Source organism: Culicoides brevitarsis, chromosome 1 (genome assembly GCF_036172545.1).
Source record: "Culicoides brevitarsis isolate CSIRO-B50_1 chromosome 1, AGI_CSIRO_Cbre_v1, whole genome shotgun sequence".
NCBI lineage: Eukaryota > Metazoa > Arthropoda > Insecta > Diptera > Ceratopogonidae > Culicoides > Culicoides brevitarsis.
In genome coordinates, this window is record NC_087085.1 from 7,717,742 (window position 1) to 7,745,562 (window position 27,821).

The 27,821-nt window shown below is 24.7% G+C and overlaps 2 protein-coding genes across 3 annotated transcripts; one reads left to right on the forward strand and one right to left on the reverse strand.

Moving 5' to 3' along the window:
* The first annotated feature begins 1,478 nt into the window (after positions 1 to 1,478).
* LOC134836715 (calcium-transporting ATPase type 2C member 1) lies at positions 1,479 to 27,295 on the forward strand. 2 transcript variants are annotated; one of them, XM_063851905.1, is made up of 6 exons: positions 1,479 to 1,500; positions 22,065 to 22,323; positions 23,112 to 23,268; positions 23,324 to 23,594; positions 23,649 to 25,018; positions 26,075 to 27,295. In XM_063851905.1, the coding sequence occupies exons 2-6, from the start codon at positions 22,113 to 22,115 to the stop codon at positions 26,772 to 26,774; spliced, it is 2,709 nt and encodes a 902-aa protein (XP_063707975.1). In that variant the 5' UTR covers positions 1,479 to 1,500; positions 22,065 to 22,112; the 3' UTR covers positions 26,775 to 27,295. The 2 variants fall into 2 exon arrangements, with proteins under 2 accessions (XP_063707975.1, XP_063707974.1); XM_063851904.1 differs by having other exon boundaries at positions 1,486 to 1,715.
* LOC134827969 (uncharacterized) lies at positions 15,513 to 16,209 on the reverse strand. Its single transcript, XM_063840885.1, has 2 exons — positions 15,663 to 16,209; positions 15,513 to 15,607 (listed from the first exon to the last, which is right to left on the reverse strand). The coding sequence occupies exons 1-2, from the start codon at positions 16,207 to 16,209 to the stop codon at positions 15,513 to 15,515; spliced, it is 642 nt and encodes a 213-aa protein (XP_063696955.1).
* Positions 27,296 to 27,821: the final 526 nt, after the last annotated feature.

Genomic DNA, 27,821 nt, shown 5'->3' on the forward strand with positions numbered 1-27,821 from the left:
CGAAAAAGCGGAGGGCCTAATCAAACATCATGTACTTTCACTTTACCGAATTCCATAATTTTCATGACATGTTTGAGTGTTTCGTTGCACCACAAAAATTTTTTTTTGAATCAAAATTGCAAATATTTTTTTTTTAATAATTCAGTTCAAGTGATTGAGAAACACAACGAAAAAAAAAATTGTATTAATAATATTTCGATGACGTTGCGTTAGATTTTTGCTTTGTACACGAAAACGGTAAATGTTTATTTGTACATTTCTCGATTTCGGACGGATATTTAAATGATTTATTTCTTTTTGCACGGCACGAATTTCAGCTTTTTTCACCGTTCATCGGAGATGTTGATGATCGCGAGACAAATTTCGCTAATATTTTTTAATCAATTTGTTCTTATTTTTATTGTTTTTTTACCAATTTACCAACACAACACACACGACTCCAGTTGAAAGTTTTGTTGACCGATGTTGTTTTCACGAATACAGGTAAGAAACTGAGAAGCTGATGAATGGCGATGAATGAATGGAGCAACAGATTGAAGTTGTCGTTCATTTTGCGTGAATGAGTTTCATTCATTGATATCGGTGAAGTTGGAGGATTTTTTTAAAATTTATTTTTAACAATTTTTGTAATTATTTTAAATTATCAATTTTTTTTTAAAAAACTAAATTAAATTTTTTAAATAATTATTTATTTTTTTTATATTAATTTTTAATTAAATTTAATTAATAAAAATAATATAAAAAAAATTTAAATAATTTTAATTTAAAAAATAAATAATTTATAATATAAAAAATATTTTTAAATAATTATTTAATTAACTTTTTAACTCTTAAATAATTTTAAAATAATTATTTATTTTTTTTAGAAAATAGTTTAAATTAATTTTTATTTGAAAAAATAATTTTTAAATAATTTTTTTAATTTTCAAAAAATTAAATAAATTATTTTTTAGTTAATTATTTATTTTTTTTAAAATTAATTTTGATTATTTTTAATAAATATTTATTATTTAATTTTTATTAAAATAAAATTAAATATTTTTTTAAAATAATTTTGATTAAATTTAAATAAAATTAATAATTTTTAATTGTTAAATCAAATTAAAATTATTAAATTAAATTAAATTTAAATAATTTGTTAAATTTTTAAATAATTTTGAAATAATTATTTATTTTTTTTTAAATAGGTTTATTTAATTAAATTTTATTTAAAAAAATATTTTTTTAATTCTTAAATAAATTTTTAAATAATTATTTAACTTTTAAAAAATTAAATTTTATTTATTTAAAAATTATTTTAATTTAAAAGTAATAAATTTTTAATATTTTTTAGCCAAAAATTCATTAAAACAAATTCATCCAATCAGGAAAAAATGAATTTTAATTCATTTTTATCGACCAATCGGAACATGTTCGGATCGAAACTGCATGACATGCGAAGTGAAACGTCAGACACGGAGAAAACGTCAAAAGAGTTGACGCTGTTTTTCTGTAAGAACGGTGAGTTTCCTTGAGTTTTATTGTAATTTTCAGAGGAAAATGTTGTAGTTGATAAGTGTCCGCGTAACAATGACCAATAAAAAAGACAAGTGATACACGAGAAATAGCTGAAAATTGGTGCGCGTAAATTTAATCATTTATACGGGAAAATGAAAAATAACAATTACAAGAAATATGAAAAATTATCACAAGATCCAAATAATCAATTTGATGCGGTAGGCAATAATTTCCAATACATTAACTTATTTTCTTTGTGAGACCAAAAAAATCTTCTCTGTAGAAAATTAACAAGTGTTTTCGATTTTTTTTTTCATTCTTCCTCTATTAACAATGCATGCAAGGCTACTTCTGTCTCTTATTTGTGTCTTCTAAGAAAAAAAAGTGAACAACGTAAAGTGATGCGGTGGCTCAAATTTTTTTCGGGAATTTTTATGAATGAAATACAACATCTTTTGTTGTCTGTGACGTGTTTGACAACGTATTTGCCTCGCGAGCGAAAAATTTCTTGTTTATTTTGCACGTTTGTACACTCAATCAAGCTACTGATAAGATTGTTGACCCTGATTTCCAAAGTGAAATTGTAAATATTTTTAGTGGACATCGATAAAATTTTTAAAAGTGCAGTTCAATAATTTTTTTTTAATAAAAATTTAAATATTTTTTTTTTATTAAAATAATTTTTAATTTTTTTTTTTAAATTTTCAATAACTAAAAAAAATTTTTTTTCAACGATTTTTAAAATAATTTTCATTGTAAAAAAATTTCCAATTGCAAGTGCTCCCTTTGCATATGCAACAAACTTTACAAGTCATAAATTAAACACGAAAATTTTTTTCATGTGAAAATGATAAAATGTATCGATTTTCTGTGGTAGCTATAAAAAAAATAAAAAAAAGTACACCGCAACAGCAACAACAAACACACACGATATGAACGAAAAAAAAATCAAGCCACAGTTTATTCGGAGCGATGCGATGTAATGCCATCATGTACGTGGCAAAAGGCTTTGGTCTAGCATTACAAAGCTTTTATCTGGCTTTTGACTGAAAACGTGTTGGATTTCATCGAACAATTTTTTTTTATCATGCTTCTAAAATGTTTTAATCCTAAAATCACGCACAATTTAATTTACTTTAAATATCGTACTTTTTGTGAAAATTGTTATGCACAACAGGACACGCGATTTATCATCGGAAATAACGTGCAAATCGATAACTCGCTGTCCCGACGATTTTTAGATGATGAAACAATGATTAGAGACATTTTGCACCGTCATGAGAATTTTTATTTTTACAGTGTTGCAAATGTGTTGAAAATTGTTTATAAATAAAATAAAAATTTATAAAATAAACTTGTTTATAAATAAAACTAAATTTTACTTGCATTACATTACGTTTTACATTTATTTAAAATAAAAAATTATAAATAAATAAATTTAAAAAAATATTTTTAAATAAATTTTTTACAATTTTTTGTGTGTTAATTAAATTTTAATTAATTTAAAATTTTAAATAGATAAAAAAATAATTTTTGAAAAATTAAATAAAATTATTTATAAAATAAAAAACAAAAAAAATTATTAAAAATAATTATAAATAAATTTTAATAAAATTATTTATTGAAATTAATTAAAAAATTTTAATTTCATAAAAAAATTAAATTATTGAATTCATTATTTTTTTAATTAAAATCTTAATTAATTTAAATTTAATTAAATTTTTAAATTTAGTAATAATTTTTTATATTTTTTTTTAATTTTTTATTGAATTTTTTATGTAAAATAATTTTAAATTTTTATTAAAAATTCTTAATTTAAAAAAAATATATTAATTAATTAAAGTTAATTATTTTATTAAATTTTAAATTTAATATTTTATTTATTTTTTTTAATAATTTTATATTAAATATAAATTATTATAAAATATTTTAAATTATAATTTTAATAAAAATTTTTAAACTTTTGTAACACTGTGATGTAATGTAAAAAAAAAACTAAAATCAAAATTTCCGTAAAAATTGTTGCCGTGCCAAAAAATTTCCTGTTTAGTGAGTGCCAAATAATGTTTTGTCCTTATTTCGGATGAGAGTCATGGGAAAATTTGTTAAATATATTTATAATCGATGACGAAAAGTAACGACATAATAATTCATGGAATTCATTAAGCTTAGAACTATAATCTGCTTAACATATTTAAAGGCATTGTGGTAAATGGGAGGGTTATCCTTTGAGATTTCCTTCGACATGAGCAACATTATTCCAGAAATACTTTCGAAAATGCTGAATAATTTAAAATATTTATGGTCAGCTAATAAATATCTATTTTCTTCGGAGGAATTTCGAGTATTTTTCAAAAGAAGAAGAAGAAAATAAATGCACATCCGTTACAACACTCCTCTTCAATGACTTGATTTATTATGCAAGCCCGACTATTATTACGATATTATTAATGTTCGGAGAAAATTAAATTCTTTGTCTTTGAAAATTTTTGAGGATGACACAGAAGGCAAAAACTGCATTCTCATTCACGGGAATATGAAAAAGGACGCAGATGCTGTAAAATATTAATATTCTTTTCTATAAAGTTGAAATTTTTGTAGGCACGTCTGATTATTAAAAAAAATATATATAAAATATTTCCTTCGCCAAAATTATGAAAGAACTTTTTTTGCAAAAGGAACAAGAAATGTTAATCAAGCAAAAAGTCTTGAATGTATAAAATATAATTAAGCTTCATATTTCACTATAAAATAATAATTGCGTAAGAAGTTTTTCAAAAAAAGTTTATGAATTACCATGAAAATGATTTTCCGCTCCATATGCAAAAAAAGCTCATACACTCATGTGTAGTTAGGTACCTTTTGTTATTTATCATTTTTGGCAGACGACCAAAGAACTGTTTAACAAAAACAATTCAATTTAGTCTTCATTTTAATAGGACCTTATCATAACCTTCGTTCTTTATTTTTTTAAATTAAAAACCAGACGTTTCCACTAATTTTGAATTTTAATAAAAAAAAATATTTTAAATTAAATTATTTAATAAATTTAAATTAAATAAATTTAATAATTTTAAATATTTAAAATAAAATAAAAAAATTAAAAAAAAATTAAAAACATATAAAAAATAGTAAAATTAAATTAAATTTTAAAAAAATTTTTAATTTAATTTTTAAAATTTATTTATAATAAATATATTAAAACATTTAAATAAATTTAATAAATATAAAAATAAATAATTTTAATTAATTTAATTTAATAATTTTAAATAAAATAAAAAAATAAATTCAAATTAAAAATTTAATTAATTTTTAAAAATTGAAGTAAAATAAATTTTATTTATCTATATATTTTAATTTAATTTGAAAATAATATTAAAATTATAAAAAAAAATAAATAAAATTAAATTAAATTAAAATTTTAATCAAATTTAAAAAAAAAATATTTTTATAAAATTTATTTTAATTTCAAATTAAAATAACACTTCATCAAAAGTCTTTTTTTAACTTCTAAAGTAAATTTTAGAAAAAGAAAATAAATTAATTCTAAAAAAAATATCAAATAAATCTCTCTCAAAGGGATCAAATTAACTTCTTTTCGTCTCAAAGTGCAGGAAAGATGAAGCAAAAATCAACAAGCACATAAAAAAGAGACAAAAAAAAAATAAAAATTTTTGCAGACAGGAATTTGTTGCTTATATTAAGTTTTTTTATCCTCACATAGAAAAAATAAAAAAAAAAGTAAAATACCTACCAGTCACAGTTAAATATTCTGCATAACAAAAAATAGTGCTGTATTACACGATCTAATCAACATGCTTGTCTGGCAAAAATTATATTCCAAAGGAAAAATATGCTTTAATTTATTCCGACATTTCCTCTTCTTTTTTTCAACAAAAAAAATTTAATGAAAAAGCAGAATAAAATCAACTATGCGTGAAACCATACTGTTAAAAAATTCATGTTCATCGTAACTTTATAGAAAAAAATTCATTAATAATAATCGGTGTAATTGTTTTGAGCAAAAAAAAAATAATCAATCAAGAGGAAAACGAGAAATAATTTCGTCAAATCAAAACGGAAAGGGAATATTATTGAAGAATATTACGAATGATGACGATAATAAGTGGAAAACAACAAATTAATCCCAATAGAGTTAAAACATGACTTTTAAATTAAAAACAATGAGGAACGGAAATAAATGTTCAAATAATAGACAAGAAGATGACTTGATAGAAGAAAAATCGATAAATACACTCGGAAGAGGTATACAGAATAAATCTTAATTAAATTCCTTTCTTTGCTGGAAAAATGTGTTGACAGAATTTTAAACTTTTTCCATTTTCTCGACTTTTCTTCCTCGATAAAAAAGCATCTCCTCATGTTAGTTTAATGGATGGAAAAAAACATGAGTTTAATCCGTTTTAGCATTCATAACACTTTTGCCTTATTTCAGGAGCAGCAGCATTTTAAATATACCCAAAGTAGCTTTTATTTTCTGTGAAGAATAGCGCACGAAAGAAAGACATAAGTGCACTTCATAAATAAACGAGAAGAGAAAAGGTGCTTTTTATTTCCTCTTATGCATTATTATGAATTCCTGTCGTTTAAGTCATTCACAGTTCTTTCTCTCTCTCGTTGTGTGAAGTACTAAAAATATGAAAAAAGAAAGAAATTGATCATTTAATTATATCCTGCATTTAAATTTTTTCCATTTTTTTTATAAAAATAATTTTTTTTGACACAATCCATGCGTCATGTCATCAAAATTTGACACACACGTCATTTATTTTAAATATTTATCAATTGTTTTTCCTTCGGCTCCCACTCTTACCGTGAAACTTTTATTACTATCGTGATGGACAATTGTCGACATCATTAAATATGAAGCACAGTAACGGAAAAAAATCAATAAAAAAATGTTTTTCTCTCTCTAAATCGAAATGTAATTGCATGATAGCACACTTCTACACATGACTTTTCTTGAATCGATTGTAACCTATTTTCGAGCAATGAATGCGTGTTGAAGTCAGTTTTTTTTTTTTAAATTAAAATATTGAGAAATTTATTTGGAATTTCTTGAAAATATTTCATCAAAAGAAATTAAATGGGAAAATTTCTACTAATTTTTAGCTAAAATATTTGCCAGGTCCTAACAAGTTTCATAAATATTGTGTTTTAAGGCAAGCGCAGTAATTTAATATTTTGCAACAATAAACAACAATACAACATAACACACATCGATGCAGTACGATGAACGTGCAGTTGAAAATTTTCTTTTGCTACTAACAACTATCACTATATCAGGAGGTACCAAGCATAAATAGACGTCAAACACAGATGCATTTTCCTCCAGAGAGTAATGATGTAGTTTCTTTCAGCGTGGATGTTAGGATGTTTCAAGTTTATTTTAATTTTTTTTTTGTTGAAGAAATTATTTCTTTATGAAAAAATATTTCTTCATTGAATTTAATAAAATAAAATTTTAAAAATTAAAAAAAAAATTTTTAAATCAAAATTTAAAATTTTTAAAATAAAATTTAAACTAATATTAAATTTAATCAAAAATTATTAAATTCAATTTTATTTTAACAATTATATATTTTTTTTATTTAATTATTAAAAATTAAATTAAAAAAATTATAATAGAAAATTCAAAAATAAATTTAAATACATATTTAAAATAATCATTTTAAAATTTTTAATTTAAATTAATTTTTGACTGCTCATAATTTTTTTAAAATTTATTTTTAGTGAAAATCATTAATTTTTTTTAATATAAAATATTTCATGTGAAAAATCACAAAAAAAAAATTATAAAAAGTTTGAAGAAATTTTAACTCATAAGTTAACAATTATTTGAAAAATAAAATTATTCTACAATTTTTTTAAAATTTTATAAAAAAAATAAAGTTATGAATATAATTAAATGATTAAAATAATAAATTATTAAATTTATTAAATTTATAAAAAATATTTAAAAAAATTAAATTAAAATTTTAATAAAAAGAAATTAGTTTCAATAAAAATAAATTTTAAAAATTTATAAGCAGTCAAAAGTTATTTTGAATTAAAAATTTTAAAATAATTTAATTAAATACATATTTAAATTTATTTTTCTATGTTATTTTTTTTTAATTTAAATTTTAAAAATAAAAAAAATACTAAAATTAATTAATTAATTAAAAATTTTGGTTTTTTTAATTTAATTTTTTTTTAATTTTCAATTTAATTTAATGAAGAATTATTTTTTTCGTAAATAAAAATTTCTTGAAAAAAAATCTAAAATAAATTTGAAACATCCTAATGTATCAACAACACAAAAAAAAAACACTTCGTTACGATGCCTCCATTAAAATGACGAAAAGGAAGGAAGATGAATGTTTTTCATTAATTACTCGCATCATAATAGAGAAATTTGCTTTTTTGGTGACAAACGTGCGGTTCTGCCATCACACATGTATTCAACGGAAAATTCTGCAACAAGTTTAACTTACACTATAAGCGGATTATTTATTATTGTCTCTTATTCTAAAAACTGCCATTTTTCGTGGAAAAAACAACATTTATTGTGAATATTTTATTATGATGGAGGCGTCCATCCATTGAAAGCCTTTTCAAGTTGTCTATAGAAAAAAAAATGTTAAACAAAGAAAAAAACATTAAAAAAATAAACTTACTGAGCAACCGCAAAACATAATCTGTCTTGAAATGGAGCAGCAACAACCTGTATGCCGACTGGCATTCCTTTGTGTAGTTTGACGGGCACGCTTGTTGCGGGAAATCCGAGCACGTTGAAGAGCGTCGTGTATGTCAAGCCAGAAATGTTGCATGGGAGCATGTAATGATGAAAGGCGGTTGTCGGAAAAGTCGGGAGAATGAGGATTCCCGCATCGCCTAGAAGCTCCAAAAGCTCTTCTTCGATTTCTTTGAGTTTTTGCTCGTAAAACGGGACTTTTTTCTCGGGCAAGAGAACTTGTCGGATTTTGTATAAGAGATTAAAGCTCAATCCGTTGTACCGATGTTTGCTTTGATGAACGAAACTTTTCGCCCATTCCCATAAAATGTTTTTGGGTTTTTCATTTTTGTCACGCAAAAATTCGGGAGTACCTTTCAAGTAGAATTGCATCGCCGAACAAATCTCAAAAGCGTCTTCAACATGTTTAATTTTCACATTTTTCACTTCGCATCCGAGGAGTTTCAAGGTGATTCGATGTTTCATCCAAGGCTTTTGCGACATAAGAGCTCACCGGAAGCAACGTCAGAGACCATCCGAAATTTTTTACGCAGAAAATTTTCAGTTTTGAAACGTCAACGGGCTCATCGAGACACAAATGAACGATTTTTGGTCCAGCGATGACTTTCATCATGAGAGGCAAATCTTCCGCATACCTCACTAAAGGTCCAAAAGTGTGAATATGATCAAAATACGGGTCATTAGCAACGGGAAACCATCCTTCAAGTGATACAATTTTCGGTGTTGGTTTATGTCCGAAGATTCCCGTGAACGAGGCACAAACTCGAATCGACCCTGCCATATCGGATCCCATTCCAACGACAGATCCCGCAGCGCCAACCAAAGCAGCTTCACCTCCGGATGATCCCGAAACTGTTCGATGATTGTCATAAGGGTTCAAAGTTCGCCCATAAACGGGATTTTGCGTTTCCCATCCCAACGACCATTCCGGGATATTTGTCACACACATGATAATCGCTCCAGCTTCCTTCAAATATTTCACGGCAACGGCGTCTTTTTCAGCTTTTATGCCTTTTCTGTGGTAATCGCCTGCTGTTTGCGATAAGCCTTTGACGCCAACGGGTTCTTTAATGGTAATCGGGACACCAAGCAGGGGATATTTTCGTTTTAATTCATCGGCAGACGTGGATTTGGCAACGAGATCATCAACCCATTCCGCTTCCTCGAGCGCTTCTTTGAAACGATTGTCCACGACGGCATTGATGATCGGATTAACAGCTTCAATACGCTTGATATAAGCACTTATCACGTCAACGCATTTTATTTTTCCACTTTTTATGCTCGTTACGAGATCCGTAGCTGACATTAACAATAAGCTCTGACCATTATTGTTGTTGTTGTTGTTTGGCTCTTCTATAATGGGCAATTTTTTGTGTCTCCGATAACATAACCAAACAAACGGGAAGGCGAAAAATCCGATAATTCTACTAAAAATGATGAGGCAACGCGTGAAAATTATCATTTTTATTATTTAATTTTTAATTTTATTTTTTTTAATTTTTTTAAAATTATTTAATTTAATTATTTTTTTTAAATTTTTATTTTTTTTTTTTTTTTTTTTATTTAATTTTTTTTTTAATTATTTTTTTAATTTTTTTTTTATTTTTTTTATTTTTTTTTTTTTTTTTATTTTTTTTTTTTTTTTTATTTTTTAATTTTTTTTTTAATTAAAAAAATTGAGACACTTAACTCTTTGACAGTTAATTATGAACTAACATCCATAAAAAATCAAAATAATCTTTTTAAAAATTTCCAGTTTTTTTACATGATTTTTGATATTTTATTCACATCTTTTGTACGCCTTTGTTAAACGATGCGAAGGTAATGTACCGAAGGGCTACAATAGTATCAATGTCTTTCCAGTTTTTGGGAATTCGTGCATTTCATATGTTTAGTACGTGCATATATTAAAGTTGTAACAATAAAAATAAACGAGTTTTAGTTACATTCATGCATCATACGATGCCTAATCTGAGTTATAGACACATTTGAAATGGTCATAAAACTCAATGAAATTAAAGAAATTTTATAATTAAAACTCTTTTTTTTTCTCGTGTCATAAATTTTGTTAATTTTTAGAAAATTTCGCATGTACTTTCAGTTTTATGTGGTCTTAATGAAAGTCTATTATTATGTGAATATGATTTATGATGCATCATACAGTGACAAAAAAGCTGCTCGTTCGTTTGAAAAGCAACAGTCTTCGTAATTAGATTTTGTACAAAAGTTACTCGTTGCTTTCCGGAACATGATGGGAAATACGTTTCCTTTTAAGAGATTGCATTTTCATTTTTTTATATGGGATTTTTAATGAAAATGTTTTTTTTTTAATTTTTAATATTTTTTAAATATTTTTTTATATTAGGTAATTTTTTTTTTTAATCAAAATTTTCTAATTTTATCAATTTCATAATATTTATAAAACAAAATATTTTTAAAAAAAGAAGAATTTAATAAAGCTTCCGTATTTTTTTTTTTTTTAATTTTAAAGTGTTTAAAATTTTAGGTTAAATAATTAAAATTAAATTTATTGAATAATAAAAAATTATCCAATTTTGCCAAAATTACTTTTTTTTAAATTGTTTCAACTTAAAAAAAAGTCAAAAATTTAATTGAATTTAAAAATATTATTTAAATTAAATAATTAAAGAAATTTTAAAATGATAATAAAATTTTTAAATGATAATTTAAAAATAAAAATTATTTATTAATAATTAATTATTTAAAAAATTTAATAATCATTGAAAAAAATTTTAAAAAATATTTTTTTAATAACTTCTTAAGAAATTTAAATAAAATTAAAAAATTTTGTTTGAGAAAATTATATTTAACAAAAAAAAAAAAATAATAATAATAAAATGAAAAATAAATAAGCAAAATATTTTTTCACATAAAAATGACTAAATCTACTTTAATTTTCTTAAAAATATATTTTCTTAGATTTTAATAAATTTTCATATTTCATAATTTTTAATTTAATTTTTTTAATTATTCTTTATTTTTATTACTTTTCAAGTTTCGTTTAATTTTATTTAAAAAAAATATATAAAATGTAGGTTAAATACTTAATTAAAAAATTTCCGTGTTGGATTAATTTTATAAAGTTTTTACTTTTAACACAAAAATAATTATTATCTCGAACAAAAAAAAAATTAGATTAAAAAAAAAGTTTTCCTGAATATACATTTTTTTATAAATTTTAATGAACAATAGAATTTTTTAACAATTTTCAAACAATCAAAACGAAAAAAATTAGTTGACGTGACAGAACCTTCTCGCATGTGATAACATTGTTTATTATCGAGCGATTCACGTTACAAACTGATTTATAATACCACAATTCTCACACATCGCATCAAGATCAAAATGACACCGAAATCTAAAATTAAATGAAAACCACTAAATAGCTGATTAAATTTCATCACAACAAAAAAAGCTGCAATGAGCGTGCAATCGATCCGTGTAATTAGACGTATTATTTTTACATCGAGTGAATACGAAATCAGCTCGGAGAAGAAAAACGCGACGCATTAACAGTAAACGATTCAGTATTGATTCTAAATTCACACCATTCATTTGGTTTATCCGGTAGACCGACGACGCGAGGCAGACAATAACATTTTTGTTCGAGAAACTGCCATAGAAACGGAGCAAAAGTAAACATCTAATGCAACATAGAAGATAATTTCCTCGCTCTCTGGAATAGTTTGAATTAATTGGCTGTCTGGCGATGCAGTACAAGTGGCATTAACAGAAGGATTAAAAGAAAATTAACTTTTTGCAATTTTTTTCTGCGATTGTTTGTTCATCGTAAGCGAGTGCAAATGACGGATATCACCGAGGAAACGGGCGAAATGGTAAAATAAATCTTGCAAGTCTCTTTAAAATTTACAACAAACTACGATTTTAAAGCAGACATCGCCATGTTATGTAAATATTAAGTCGAGAGAGAAATATTACATGCATCGTTGTGCTTTTTGCTGTACGACGGGCGGCGTTTGTTTAATAAATGAAGCTCGTTTAATGAAAAGGGGGTTGTTAATCCGTCCAGTGCAAACACAAAGTATGTGTGTGGTTTTTGTTTCAAAAGCGGAAGTAGTCACGTCTGTGTGAACGAAAATGTTTGTTTTCGAGTTGCCGGAGATACATTTCGGCGGTACATAATTGAAAATTCTATTGATTCTGTTTCAACGAAATTTCTGCAACAACGTTGATAAACCCAAAACAACAAGTTGCTTGAAGATAAAGCGACGAGGAAGCAATTTATTAATATTATGCATTAAAAATCCTTTAGTCATAATTTGACATGCATGGAAATTTTGGCGTCGTCGTCCCGACAAGAAGTTACTGAGAAATAAAACGAAAAAAAAAATGATAAAGCATAATGGTTGTCATAAATTAATTACCCTTACTTTTATCATCATATTGTGCGAAATTGTATAAAATGCTAAAATATGCAAAGTAAATGAATAATTTATGAAATTTTTCTCATATGTCATCGTATCGTAGAAAAATCCCTCAACGCGGCGCGAGGAAACGCCTGGCAAGTGTTCTTAACTCGTGTGTGTTTGTTAATCCAAATGCAAACAAAGTTTTCCTTTGAATTTTATCATGCATATTAATTTTTTGGGAAATTTTATTGAAAGGTGCAGTTTTAATTTTTTTTTACTTTTTTTTAAACCATAAAATTGAGGGAAATATAAATTTTTTCATATTTTTTTTGCATTTTAAGAGAAGTTTTTTCTTAAAATAAATTGAATTTTTTTTTTTGAATGAAAAAAAAAATATTAAATTTTTATATAAAACTTATTTAAACGATAAATATTTTTTATTTTTAAATTAAAAATTTTAATAAAGGTTTATTTTTTATATTTTATTAATTCATTTATTTATTTTTTTTTTTTGATAAAAAATAATTTTTTACTAAAAAAACAAAATTTTTAAAATTTTTTTTTAATTAAAAATGAATAAATAATTAATTAAAATTAATTTTTTAAACTAAAAATTATTCACAAAAAAATTACATTTTATTATAAAATTATTATTTTACAATTTTTTTCTTAATTTATTGTTTAATTTTTTTATTTAATATTTTTATCTTGAATTTAGCGAATAAAACATTTTATTTATTTTAACAAAAATTAATTTGAATTAACTTATGTATATATTTATTTTATTTATTAATTTAAATTTTTAAATATTTTATATTTTTATTTATTTATTTTAAAAATTAATTTAAAAAATTTATATGATTTTTGAATAAAAAAAAATATTTTAATTTAATTTTTTACAATTTTTATATTGATTTTAATATTAAAAATTATTTATCCTGAATTATAAAAAAAATTAATAAATTTATTTTATATATTTTTTTTAATTAATTTAAATAATTTTTGGATAAAATTAATATAATTAAATTTAATATTTTGATTTTTTTTAAATATTATTTTTTCTATTTATTGAATTCGAAAAAAAATAAATTTTGTGAAACACTTTAAATAATTGCATTTGCCTCATAATGCAAGAAAAATCAATAAATGATGAATAATAAAACAAAAATAAAAAAAAAAGTTTTCTGGAACAGGGAGACTTGTTGTGGTCAATCATTGAAAGTACTATTTCAATTATGGCTTTGCTCGTTAAGCTCATTGGCGTCACCTTAGCAACTAATACGACACTAACATCAATTTCAATAAACTTTTCCATCCTGTGCTTCACATTTACTTCATTGGATTGAAAAAAAAATTACAATGGAATTTTTCTTCATTTCCTTGATGAAATTTATTTCTAACGCCGAGCAACGACACATGTCTGAAAAAGTATGATAATAAAAAAATTGACAACTTGGAGATATAGACATAAATTGAATGAAAATCCTTTTTTTCTCACACAACCTTCTTTTTTTCTGTCTATTTTTACTGTCTAAGACATATTTATTTACAAACAAGCATCAAAATAGGTTCTTTTATCTGTCAAACATTGACCGTACCTTGATATAAAGGACTTATTTTCATCTTTTTTGTGTCGTTTTGTGATAACTATGGCATTATCATGGCATTTGTGTATCCTTAAAATAATTTCTTTAAGAGTTTATTGCAACACAAATTCGGATGCTTTTTTGTAATAATCTGACTTCAATGAGATCACGTTGATATTCTATTTGTTTTGAAGACAGAAACATTCTGTTCTTCTGATTTTGCAATGTAAACTTATTTTATTCATTTATTTATTTACAGAAAGCATTACATGTTGTTACAATGTATTATGCTATATAATATCATTGAATTATATTGATGATATCTACTTACAATATTTTATGGATGATACGTGTTACACTGTTATTTTTGTCATAAAATTAGAATTTTTTCTATTCGTTTTATTAAAAAAAAAAAATAAATAAATAAATTTTGACTGAAAATAATATTTCTCGTAAAATATTATTTTTAAATAAAAATTTTAATTTTAATTAATAAATTTATTTTTTTTTACTTAAATTTTACTATTTTTTTAATTTTTTTTATTTTTGTATTTAATTTTAAAAAAAGTATTTGATTATTTTTATTAAATATATAAAAAATATTTTTATTTTTTTAGTAATTTAATTAAATTCTTTTTTATTTATCGAATTTTTGAAAAATAATAGAATTAAAAAAATAATTCAATATAATTATTAAAAATTAAAAATATATTTTTTTTAATAAAAATAATAATCTAATAAACAATTTTTTTAATAAAGTTAAAATAATTAATAATTGTTTATAATTAATTAATAATTTATAATTAAAATAATTATTTAAAAAATTAAACAAATAATATTATTTTGTTAATAAAAAAAATAATTTAAAGAAAAAAAAATAAAAATTTATTTAAATATTCATCAAATAAATATATAAAAAAAATTATTTTGAACAAATAATTAAATAGTTAAAAAAAATATTTAGAAATAAAATTAAAAAAAAATAAATTAAATAATAATAAAAAAATCGCTTTAACCTCTTCGCGCTATTAAAAATTTATCAAAAATTAAATTTTTTAATTTCACGTTTCAAAATTTAAATCATCTAAATTTAGCAGTGTATGAAAAATGATGCAAACATTGAAGAAGAAAACAATATTAACGAGCAAAAGACAAGGATAAATGCATTAAATTTACATGAACGCTCTTTTCGTTGTAAATTTTTCTCACATTTCCTCTGATTTCCGATTCAATTCACATGTGATATTTAAAATGTAGCAGAGAAAAAAATGTCAGCAAATCCTAAAAAATTGCAATATCTGAACATGTGCGAAAAGTTTCCTGATTGCCGCAACCAACGTTACTTGTTCCATTGCCACAATCGCCCCAATTGTTGCCTAAAAAATATGTAAAAATGATTTATTTGTTCGAAAAAAAATTCAAAAAATTCACCTGTCATCCATGTCCATCGAAAAATACAATGCTGACACGTCATTTCCTCTGGAACGCGCAAATCAACATCAAAAACCCGACTTTCGTTCGAAGACAACTGCCAAAATTCCTCCCCTTGCGTCGTCCGTAATTTCGTCGAAAAACAACTTTCCGTTTCTTCCTTCGCCAAATCCATGTTGCACAGTTCAAACCAGAATTTTCCCTTGTGATTTGCCGTAACACGAACTTTTGCCGGCAAAATTGCTCCTTTTTTGTATTTTTCAACAATCACGGGCTCCCCAAACTCTCCGCCGATTTCGTGTTTCCTCGGAGGCTCGTCAGCAAAATTATCGCCGCAAATTCCGCATTTTCCGTCATTTTGGTTCCATTGAATTGCCATTCCGCCGCAATATTGCTCGGCATCGTTGTAATTACGGGGCGCTGAGTCGTTGTAACGCCAACGAGAGCCACGAGCGACGGGATCTAAAACCATTCCGTGACCAAGAACTTCGTTCACGTGACGACACGACACAAAAATGGCAAAAAGAACAAAAATTTGCGATGCCATTGTTTAGTTTTTGCATTGTAATGACCCTTTTTTGCGTTCAAAGGCTTTAAATAGACTTTAATTTGGCAAAAATAATACAATGTTATCGAAAAAGTGGGCATGTTGTGAAGTTCAATAAGTTTTGATTCCAGTTTTGAGGTCATAAAATTGTTGATTTGGCAAAAATTATCATTATTTGGTGAATAAATGTTGGTTTAATGACATTATTTAATGAAAATTGAGGGAAAATTGTGAAAATTGCGTAAAAATATTAATTTTCCAACATTAAACGGACATTTTTGGTATGTAGTTAATGTAATTTTTTGTCATTCGTAAATAATCCGATTTAGTTCGATGTTATTAAACATTCCATAAATACTCGTTACTCCCGTAAATCTGTCAACGCACTAAATTTTATCACAAAAATTGTTCAAATAGCATTTTTCGAATAAAAATATGAAAAAAAATCTGGAAGCATTCCTTTTTTAGAACATTAATTTTTACGATTTAACCACTTTTTGTTGGTTTTTGCCTGCAGCCATCTTTAAATGGTCAAATCACAAAACAAACATAGACTAAAAAGGGTCTCGTTAACTTCTTATCATTATGTGTCTCTTTATTTTCAGTTGCAAAGCAAACAGAAACGAAGAGTGTGAATGACACGTAACACAAATATGATTCAAGATTTTGTGTCCCGATAAATTAGTTGAACGTGATACGGCATTTGAGCGTTAGTTTCGTGTTTCAATCGACATCTAACGTTAATTATAATTATTAAATGGGCACCGATAAAACTGAAATCACATATTACCATTAATTTCACTACTTTTCACGCGATTTGTGGGTGTGGTTTGTTTGATTGATTTGGAAAACGGAGAGTAATTTAAGGGTTTTGTCACACAAAATTTGTTCCAAAAATTGATTCCTTATTTTTATTATAAGAAAATTTCAAATAAAATCAAAAAAAATTTTTTGATGCTCCATTTTTGAATTAAAAAAAAAATTAATTATAAAAAATTAATGAAAAATTAAAAATTTTTAATAAAAAGAATATTTAGATAAAAAAATTAATGATTAAATTTGAAAAAAAAATTAAAAAGCTCAAATTTTAATCAAAATATCAAAATTTATTAAGAATTTTGGCAAAAAAAAATATTTTTTGAATATATTTTTAATTTTAAATTTAAATTTAGTAGAAAAAAAAACGTTTTGTAAATTTTCAAAAAAAAAAAAATTAATATAATTTTTTAAGAAATAATACAAAAAAATAATTAAAAATTAATTTAGATTTTTAATTGTTATTTATAAAAAAAATATTATTTATTTATTTTTTATTTATATTTTTTTAAATTTTTATTTAGATTTAATTTTATTTTTTTAATTTAATAATTTTAATTAATATTAATTTATTTTATTTTTTTTATAATTTATTTATTATCTTTATGATTATTGTTTATTTCCTACTTTACGATATTTTTCTTAATTTTTTAAATATTTAATAAGAAATTAATATTAAATAATATTTTTTTTTAATTTAAAAATCTTTTTATTATTTTATAAATTTTAATTAAAATATTAATAAATTGAATTAAAATTATTTTTTTAAATTATTAATCTAATTAATTTTTGAATAAATTATTTTTTATTAAAAAATATTTTTTGTAAAAATTTCTACAAAATAAAATTTTGACCAAAAAAATATAAAATTCAACCTGAAACAGCCTTATTAATGTATATTAAATTACAAATATTGAGGGCTTACTAAAAAAATGTGATTGATGTCTCTTTGACAATAAAATTCGGTCCTTTTTAAATTAAATTATAATTTCCGTGCATATCTTACGACCTTAGTATCCTTTTCAGGTTTTGACATTTTTATTTTTTCATATTGATAAATATTTCTTATATATTTATTACAAAGCAAAAAAAAATAATAAGATGAAAATTTTTTCACATCAAAAAAAGTTACTGTGGCATTTCCTATACTAAATTTTTATGACGTCGTAATTTCGCGTCTCCAACACACAAAATTATTATTATATGAAAAGAGGGTAATTTTCTATAAACTGCGTGTTTCTGTTTTTTGTCATTACCCGACGAGAAAAAAAAATTGCAAAAAACAAACGTTATCACATCATTTCCATCTACAGCACACATGAAAAAGAAGCACGTTTCTTGCAAATTATTCGGGTTCACTGAAATTGTAGGTAATGAGAACAAAAACAGAACATAAAAAAAGCTGAAAGCAAATTAACAAATGACATCCTTCTGTACAAAAAAAGCTTGTTTACTTTTTTTTCGTTAAAAAATTTTTTAAACTATTTTCTGGTAGACAATTATTTTTTTTTTATAAAAAAAAGTTTTACTTGTCCAACAAAATTTTTTTCCTTCAAGTTGTCATCATATGAAAGTTTCATGCTGGCGGTTTTTTTTATGATAATGAATAAAATAATAAAATCTGACATAATAATTTACACAACAACAAAAAATATGTTCACCTTATCTTTCCGCTTATTTTCATTACTTTTCTTTATTTTTATGGCTTTTTAAAGGCTTTTAAATTTTTCTTATGAATTTTTTTTCATACAATTTTTTCTTCTTGACTTTTTATTTAAAAAAAATTTTTTTTTGCTAAACTTCATGAAATAAAATTCAATAAACAAAAGAAAATGCACAGAAAAAAAAATCGAAAAAATATTTTAAAGTTTATTTACCCAACTTTGTCTTGTTTATAATTTTAGTCGTTCGTAACATTGAAAAGATATTTTTGCATCGATTCTGTCATGTGCAGCTGAGCATGGATTTTTACACCTTTTAATGCTGCCAATTCATCACGAACGATATTCAAGTCATGATTTGTACGAGAAAAGTTTACTATTTTCCATTTATTATTATTATTTTGCAAACTTGAGCTTGTCGTGAGTGGATGAAACTTTTCAAAATACAAAAAAAAAAGTTTAAGATTCTGTTCCAATCATCGATTATTGAGCATTATCGTTATTGACGTGAATGAACTTTCGAAACTAATTTGTCTGGCAGAAGAGATTTTCGGAAAATTTTGACTTAATTATTGCTTCGGGGGAAAATAATTTAAATGACAATTGTTCCTTTAACGTTTTAAGGCAAAATGTTGCGGTTGATTTGACAAACACGAGTTAAAAACAATTTATAAGAAGATTACTTTTGTCTACGACGACGACGTGTATAAAATGTCAATCCTCTTATCAAACGAAAACTTTTTGAACAATTCTTTTCCGACTTCCTCCTCGTTTTTTGTTAAAACAAACAAATAAATTAAATTTCAAAGGTTCATAAACGAAGTAATCCAAATTGATTCAAATCAACTGGAGCAAATAAATGAAAAAGAAAAGTTTGTGAAATTGGCAGAAAATGCAACTAACCGACATCGACAGGAGATTGGCACAGCATGCAATGTTAAATGATAATGATTATAAAAAATGATGCGATTTGAGCTTGACAGTTGCCTTGGTTGCCTGAAGACCAATTAAAAACCACCGACATAAAATTTTAATGACTAAGAGGATTACGTTGAATGAAGATAAATGAAAAGTTATGAACTCGTCTTTTGATGATGATTTTCTTGCATGTCAAATGCATTAAAAATTTTTCCTTTATTTTATTTTTTTTTAGGTTGAAGCAATTAAAATAAATGTTTCAAGTTAAAAAAAAAAAAAATAAAATAATTATTTTAATATTTTTATAATAATTTTATATTCAAAAATCAGTTTTTATTTATTTTATTTAATTTATTAAATTTATTTAATTTTACTTAAAAATCTTTTTTTATAATTTAAGAATTTTCAATGAAAAAATTTAACTTTTAAATTTAATTATTTAAAAATTATTTAAATTTAATTTTAAAATTTTAATTTAAAAAAATTATTTTTAAAAAAAAAAAAAATTAATTAATTTAAAAAAAAAATAAAAAAAAATTATTCTTAACTAATATTTAATAAATAAATAATAATTTTTTTTTTTTAAAAAAGAAAATTATTTCTCAATATTTTTTTTTTAAATTATGAATATTTTTTAAAAATATTTTTAGTTAAATAAATTTATAAAATAACGAAAAATAAATATTAAAAAAATATAAAAATGAGATTTTTGTTTTCAAAAATTTCTCAAAAAATTTTATATTTTAAAAAATAACAAAATTTTTTTATAGTTTTGATATTTGATGATTAATAAAATAATTTTAAAATATAAAATCGTTCGAAAATAATTTTTAATTAAAAAATTAATTAATAAATTAAATAATTTAATTAAATATTTTCAATATTTTTTAAAAATTATTTGACATTATTGAAATTATTTATTATTTTAAATTTAATTAATTAATTAAATTATTTATTTAATTATAATTTGAAAAAAAAATGATTTTTTCTTAATTTTATATAAAAAGAAAAAGTTAATCCAATCTGGGATTTTTGGAAAAATTTATGCAACAATTCTATGCTTTGTATCTGCCTTAAAAAGAGCAATTTATCATTAATTTCCAACTTTTTATCATTTTTTATTATTTTTTTTTTGAAAATAAAAAGAGGGGTCGTTAAATTTTTGTGTTATGTTTGTTCAGACTAAATCAAGTTAATTCCAGCAAACACCTGTTCCAAGAAAATATTTACTACGAACGTCTGTCTACCTGATAAAAACAAAAAAATAAAAATTCTTCTCTTCATCACAGACAACTGCACACAATGGCACTAATATGACGTCACCGTAGGTTTCACTCTTTTTTTTTTATCTGTAAATCAGAAAAACAAACTGCAAAAATGATCATTATCAAGACAAACACATCTCCGGTTTTAGTCATAAATGTTGCAGAATTGTGCTGAATCTCGTCAGTACATTTTTCGTCGTCGTTCAATGAAGAAGAAAAATTAAAAAATAAAATATTCCGAGTGCTATTGAAAGTGTTTGTCAGATTTATTATGACAAAAATTGATGAGTCGCTGGATGAAAGTGTGCTGAGTGTCGATAAATTATTAAAATTATCAATCGAAAAAATGGCCGAAGAAGCGAAAAAATCCAAAGAAATCGAAAAATCAAGCAAAAATGAGAAAAATAATCTCGAAACTTGCTCTTTAAAGGACGAACCAACGCAGAAAAAGAGCTTTTTCCGTTTCTTTAGTCTGCGTTTGAAGAAATCGTCTGACGAGAAAATCTCTCGAGAGCAAGAAATTCAATTAGAAAAACCATCAACCTCTGAAATTGTAGAAATTGACATTGCGAACAAGGTAAAAAAAAGTTTTTTTCATCACATCATTGAACGACACTCGTCAAGGTTGTTGCCATCTAATTACATTTGCGTGAAAATGATTTTATTGCATGTAAAATTACGACTCTCCGATACAGATTTTAGATAATGCGAGAGAAAAACGATGAAAAAAAGACAATTTTGCGTGTTTGATTGTCATTTAAACATTAAATTTCAACAAAATCCAATATCTTGCATGAAAAAAGATGTTATTTATTCCTTTTATTTTGATGCAAGTTGCACCAAAGACAATCGTGTCACATCGAGTTCGAACTCACCTACTTGACAGAGTGCCAAATTTTCGACATGTTAGACAGTGTCGTGTTTATTCTGCGTTTAATTGCTCGAAAAACGTGTCAGAATGTGGTCCTGGTTCGGATCTCGTTTCGTCGTCGGCACACAAAATGTCAAAATGAATTGCGTCTTCTTGCTAAAACAAACACAAAAACCATTTCTTCGTGGTTTTCTTGGTACATTTGTGTGGTAAAAACGTTTCTTGTGCTCGTTTTTTGTCCCCATTAAAACATCAAAAATGTGTGTTTTCTCGAAAAACATGAACGAATTAAATTTTTTTTATTTTTTTTTTCTTTATTTTTAGCAAGCTGATAATACAGCCTCTTACGCATCGACGATATTTGAGAAGGAGATGCTGTTAACGACTGCCGAGTCGTCGCATTATTCTGTGGCAGAGGTTGCTGGGCGATTTCAGGTCGATCCACGCGTCGGCTTGAAATGGCAGGAAGCGAACAGTCGAACGAAGATCATTGGGTACAATGAGTTGCCGGCAGTTGAGGAAGATCCGCCATGGAAAAAGTACATAGAACAATTTAAGAATCCTCTGATTTTGCTGTTGTTAGGTGAGTTTTTGATTAGATTTTAATTTTTTAAACTTTTTTCTCTTTGAGTTATTTTAAAAAGTTAAAAATTTCATAAAAAATATTTTTTTTTATGTTTCAAGAAATTAAAAAAAAATCGATTTCTAATAATAAAAAATAATTTTTCCAAAAAGTAATTGAAAACATTTTCAAAATTTATAATTTTAATTAACAAAAAAAAAATTTTCATTTAAAATGTTCTGAATAATATTTAAAATTAGCAAATTTCAATTTGTAACATTTCATTAAAGTAAAATTAATTAATTAAATTAATTTCAAATATTATTAAAATATTTATTAATGATTTTGTTTAAACTCTCCAATTTTTTATATAAAAAGAATTTAATTTTTTTTATTTTTTTTCTTTTTAATTCATGACAAAAAAAAAATTAAAATTTAATTTGAAGCTTAATTCAATATATTATTAAAATTAATTTTTTATTAATTTTTTTTTATTGTAGGCATAATTTTTTCAATCATTTTTTAATAAAAAAAAAAATTATTAAATTTTTAAATTAAATAAAAAAAAATATTTTTTCGCAAAATAAACTCAAAATAATAATAAATAATTAAATTTTAATTATTTTGAATAATTTAAAAATAATTATGAATCATTTTTTAAAAAATTAAAAAAAATTATTTAATTAAAATAATCAATAATTAAATAAAAAAAAATAAATAAATTTATTTAAATTAATAAATAATTAATTTATTTTAATTTTCTTCTGCAAAAATTAATTTTTCTAATTTCTTTAATTTATTTTTTTCAGGATCTGCATTAGTTAGTGTGTGTATGAAACAGTTTGACGATGCGATCAGCATAACGATAGCGATAATAATTGTGGTAACGGTTGCCTTTATACAAGAATATAGATCTGAAAAAAGTTTGGAAGAACTTAAAAAGCTCGTTCCGCCAGAATGTCATTGGTAAATTTTAAAAAATTAATATTTTTTTCAAAATCTCAAAAAATTTTCCTTTTAGTTTGAGAGAAGGGCGCGTCGAAACATTCCTCGCCAGAAATTTGGTGCCTGGCGACATCGTTTACTTGAACGTTGGCGATCGTGTGCCTGCCGATGTGCGACTTTACGAAGCGATCGATCTCTCAATCGACGAATCGAGTTTCACGGGCGAAACGGAGCCATCGCGCAAAAGCACCGAGATAGTATTAAACCAAGTTGGGCATCACAAGAATCATTCGTCAATGAAAAATATCGCCTTTATGGGAACACTTGTGAGATGCGGCAATGGAAAAGTGAGTTTTTAATTTTTTTCGAAGAATTTTATTAAAAATTTAATTTTTTTCAAGGGAATTGTTGTGAGTACCGGCGAAAAAAGTGAATTTGGCGAAGTTTTCAAGATGATGCAAGCGGAAGAAGCCCCAAAAACGCCTTTGCAAAAATCCATGGACATTTTGGGAGCGCAGCTGAGTTTCTATTCGTTCATTATTATCGGTGTCATTATGCTGCTGGGTTGGTTGCAAGGCAAAGCGATTGTCGAAATGTTCACAATTAGCGTAAGTTTAGCTGTAGCTGCCATTCCCGAAGGTTTGCCGATTGTCGTAACAGTTACTTTGGCTTTGGGCGTCATGCGGATGGCGAAACGCAAAGCAATCGTCAAAAAACTGCCAACTGTCGAAACGTTGGGATGCGTTAACGTCATTTGTTCCGACAAAACAGGCACAATTACGAAGAACGAGATGACGGCGACAGTTCTTATCACGTCAGATGGGTACATGGCTGACGTTACGGGCGCTGGATACAATGACAACGGCGAAATTGTCATCAGACCTTGCAATAGCATGGATTTGGCGAAGCAAAGTATCAACAGTTTAATTGAAGCAGGCGCTGTTTGCAATAACGCATCGATTATTAACGAAGTTTTGCTGGGACAACCAACGGAGGGAGCGTTATTAGCACTCGCGATGAAAAATGGAATGTATGCAGCAGCAGAAAGCTACGTGAGACTTCAAGAATATCCATTTACGTCGGAACAAAAGATGATGGCAGTCAAAGTTGTGCCGAAATACAACAACAACAAGGAAGAAATGCTCTTCGTCAAAGGCGCCATCGAGATTTTGCTGCCTCAATGTACAAAATATCAATATGGCGGGCAATTAGCGACGTTAACGAAACAAAATGAGGCTGAATTTCTGAGTGAGTCATACGAAATCGGCAAAAAAGGATTGCGAGTACTTGCTTTGGCCAAGGGGAAATCCTTCCAAGACTTGATTTTCTTGGGTGTCATTGGCATCACAGATCCTCCGCGTCCCTTGGTACGAGAATCCATCGAAATGTTGCAAGCGAGTGGCGTGCGGGTTAAAATGGTGACGGGCGATGCACAAGAAACAGCAATGGCAGTTGCGAATTTGATTGGACTCGATACGATTCACATGAAGACGTTGTCGGGACACGAAATTGACCAAATGAATGAGATGCAGTTGGAAAAAGTCATTAATAATGTGAGCGTTTTTTATAGAGTGACGCCAAAGCACAAACTGTCGATTGTGAAAGCCTTGCAAAATAATGGGAATATCGTTGGTATGACGGGAGATGGAGTGAATGATGGCGTTGCACTGAAAAGAGCAGATATTGGAATTGCAATGGGCAAAAATGGCACAGATGTGTGCAAAGAAGCTGCCGATATGATTCTCGTCGATGATGATTTTCATACAATTATGTAAGTTTTTCTTATTTTTATTTTATTTTATTTAATTTTTAACAAAAAATAATTTTTAATAATCTATTTTTAGTAAAAAAAAAATTAAATTTTTTTAACTTAATTTAAAAATTTGAAAAATTATCAATTGAATTATTTTAATTTATTATCAATACTATTTTATTTTATTTTTTTTTTTTTTTTTTCAAAGTATGGTTCGAATTATTTTTATTTATTTATTTATTGTTTAGGCCACTAATGTTTTTTATTTTTTTTTAAAATAAAAAAAAAAGTTTTGAAATATTTTTTCATACAAAATGACAAAATTTTAACAAATTTTGGTCTTTCATAAATATTTTAGATGTTTTTACGGTATCTACATTGAGATTTGATGATTTAAAATTGATCTGAATGTAAATATTTCAAGTTAAAAATTTTAACAAAAAAATTTCATAAAAATATCTGTCAAAAAATTTTGAAAAGTAATTTTTTGAAAAAAAAAAAAAATTAAAGAAGAAGTTGAAATACAATTTTCAGCACAAAAAAAAATAAAAATTGAAAATATTTTAAAAAATTTTTGAAAATTCCTTGAAAAAGTAAGGAAAAGAACCAAAAAATGGTCAATTTTGATGAAATTTTTAACTTTTTTTTATTTTGCCCCATTGGATTTTCGGCTTTTGACAAAAACATAGAAAAAAATTTGGAGCGGCCTAAATAATTTTAATTTAAAAATTTCATTTCATTTCAAATTTTTATTTAAAATTATTTTTTATTATCGAATTTAAACCAATAAGTTAAATCAAATCAAATATCAAAAAAATATATATATTAAAATTATTTTTAATTTATTTAAAATTTATAATTTATTTGATAATTTAATAAAATAATAAAAAAATCAATAATTTTATTTATAAAAAAATAATTTAATTATTATTTTTTTTTAATTTTAAGTTAATAATTATTTAAATTATTAAAAATTATTTGTATATTTTTTTTTATTTTTTTCAAAATTATTCTATTGACTAACATTTTTTAACCAAATAATTTTATTAATTATTTTTTTTAATTTTTTTTCAGTGCCGCCATCGAAGAAGGCAAAGGAATCTTCTACAACATCCGAAATTTCGTGAGATTTCAACTAAGTACTTCAATTGCTGCCCTCTCTCTCATCACATTAGCAACTCTAATGGGCATCCCGAATCCTTTAAACGCCATGCAGATCCTCTGGATTAACATTATCATGGATGGTCCGCCCGCACAATCGTTAGGCGTCGAGCCCGTCGATCAAGATGTGCTCAAACAACGTCCGCGAAACGTCAAAAAAGCAATGATTTCAAAATCTTTAGTCATCAACGTGCTACTTTCCGCTGGAATTATCATCCTGGGCACACTTTGGGTGTTCCAACGCGAAATGGCAGATGGATCTGAGGGACGTACTGCACGCGATACAACCATGACATTCACTTGCTTCGTACTTTTCGACATGTGGAACGCTTTGAGTTGTCGCTCGCAAACGAAAAGCGTCTTCACCATTGGACTCTTTACGAATCGCATGTTTCTCGCTGCCGTTGGATTTTCGCTCGTTGGACAATTGCTCGTCATTTATTTTCCGCCATTGCAGCAAGTTTTTCAAACGGAGGCACTTTCGGGCATGGATTTGGTCTTTTTGGTTAGTTTGACGTCGTCGGTGTTTATCGTGTCGGAGCTGAAAAAATTGTTCGAACGTACGATGGAACGTCGTATGTATAAAAGTCGCCCCGAATTGGACTTTGTATGACGATCCGCACACGCTGGAAGATTGCATCAGGACTAAAGTGACACACATGACACACCCGGACTGTTCTTATTAAAGACATTTTTTTTTGTTCTGTAAAACTTACCGAAGAACTTCATCAATTTCATCAAATAGGAATTCAATCATCAACATTGACAATATTTAATAATTATTTAGTTATTATTTCCTTTTGTTACATTTTAGCGCATTATTTTTAAGAGAAAAAGCAGAAAATGAAAAGCAAATTACAAATACTTACATTTTTAAGTTTTATTATTTAAGTAGTGAAATTATTCTTGAGATAATTGAAACGTTAGAAAATATCTGTGCCTCTATCGCTTAATTTTCACTTGTTTTATTTGCAAACTCCGATCATTCTACTGAGGAAAAAATACAACAATTTACTATTTTGTATAAAGAAATGTGATAAAAACGATAAATTAAGTAAACTTAAGTTATGTAACTAAAATCATCATACAGAATCATAACTTTTATGATGACACAAAGTCAACCATAAAAGACTACTTTTGAATGTGCAAAAAAAAAAATAATTTTTTTGTTATTTATAATTAATTTTAATTTTCATTTTAAGTTAAAAATATAATTAATTATTATTAAACTTAAAAAAATATTATTAAATAATTAATTATTATTGAGATAAAATAAAATTTTAGTTTCATCAAAAATATATATTTTTTATTTTCTTTATTTAAATTTATTTTTTCTTTATTTTTCTTTATTTTCTTCAAAAAAATAATTAAAAATTAATTAAACGTTAATTAATTAATTAAATTAAATTTTAATTAATTTTAAATTAATTAATATCAACCTTTAATTTATTTTTTTTTATTTTTCTTTATTTTCTTCAAAAAAAAATAATTAAAAATTAATTAAACGTTAATATTAATTAATTAAAATTAATTTTAAATAAATTAATATCAATTAATTAATTTTTAATTTTAATTAAAAAAAATATTAAATTTAATTAATATTAATTTAAATTAAATTAAATTAAATAAATTTATAAAATTAAATTAATTAAATTAATTT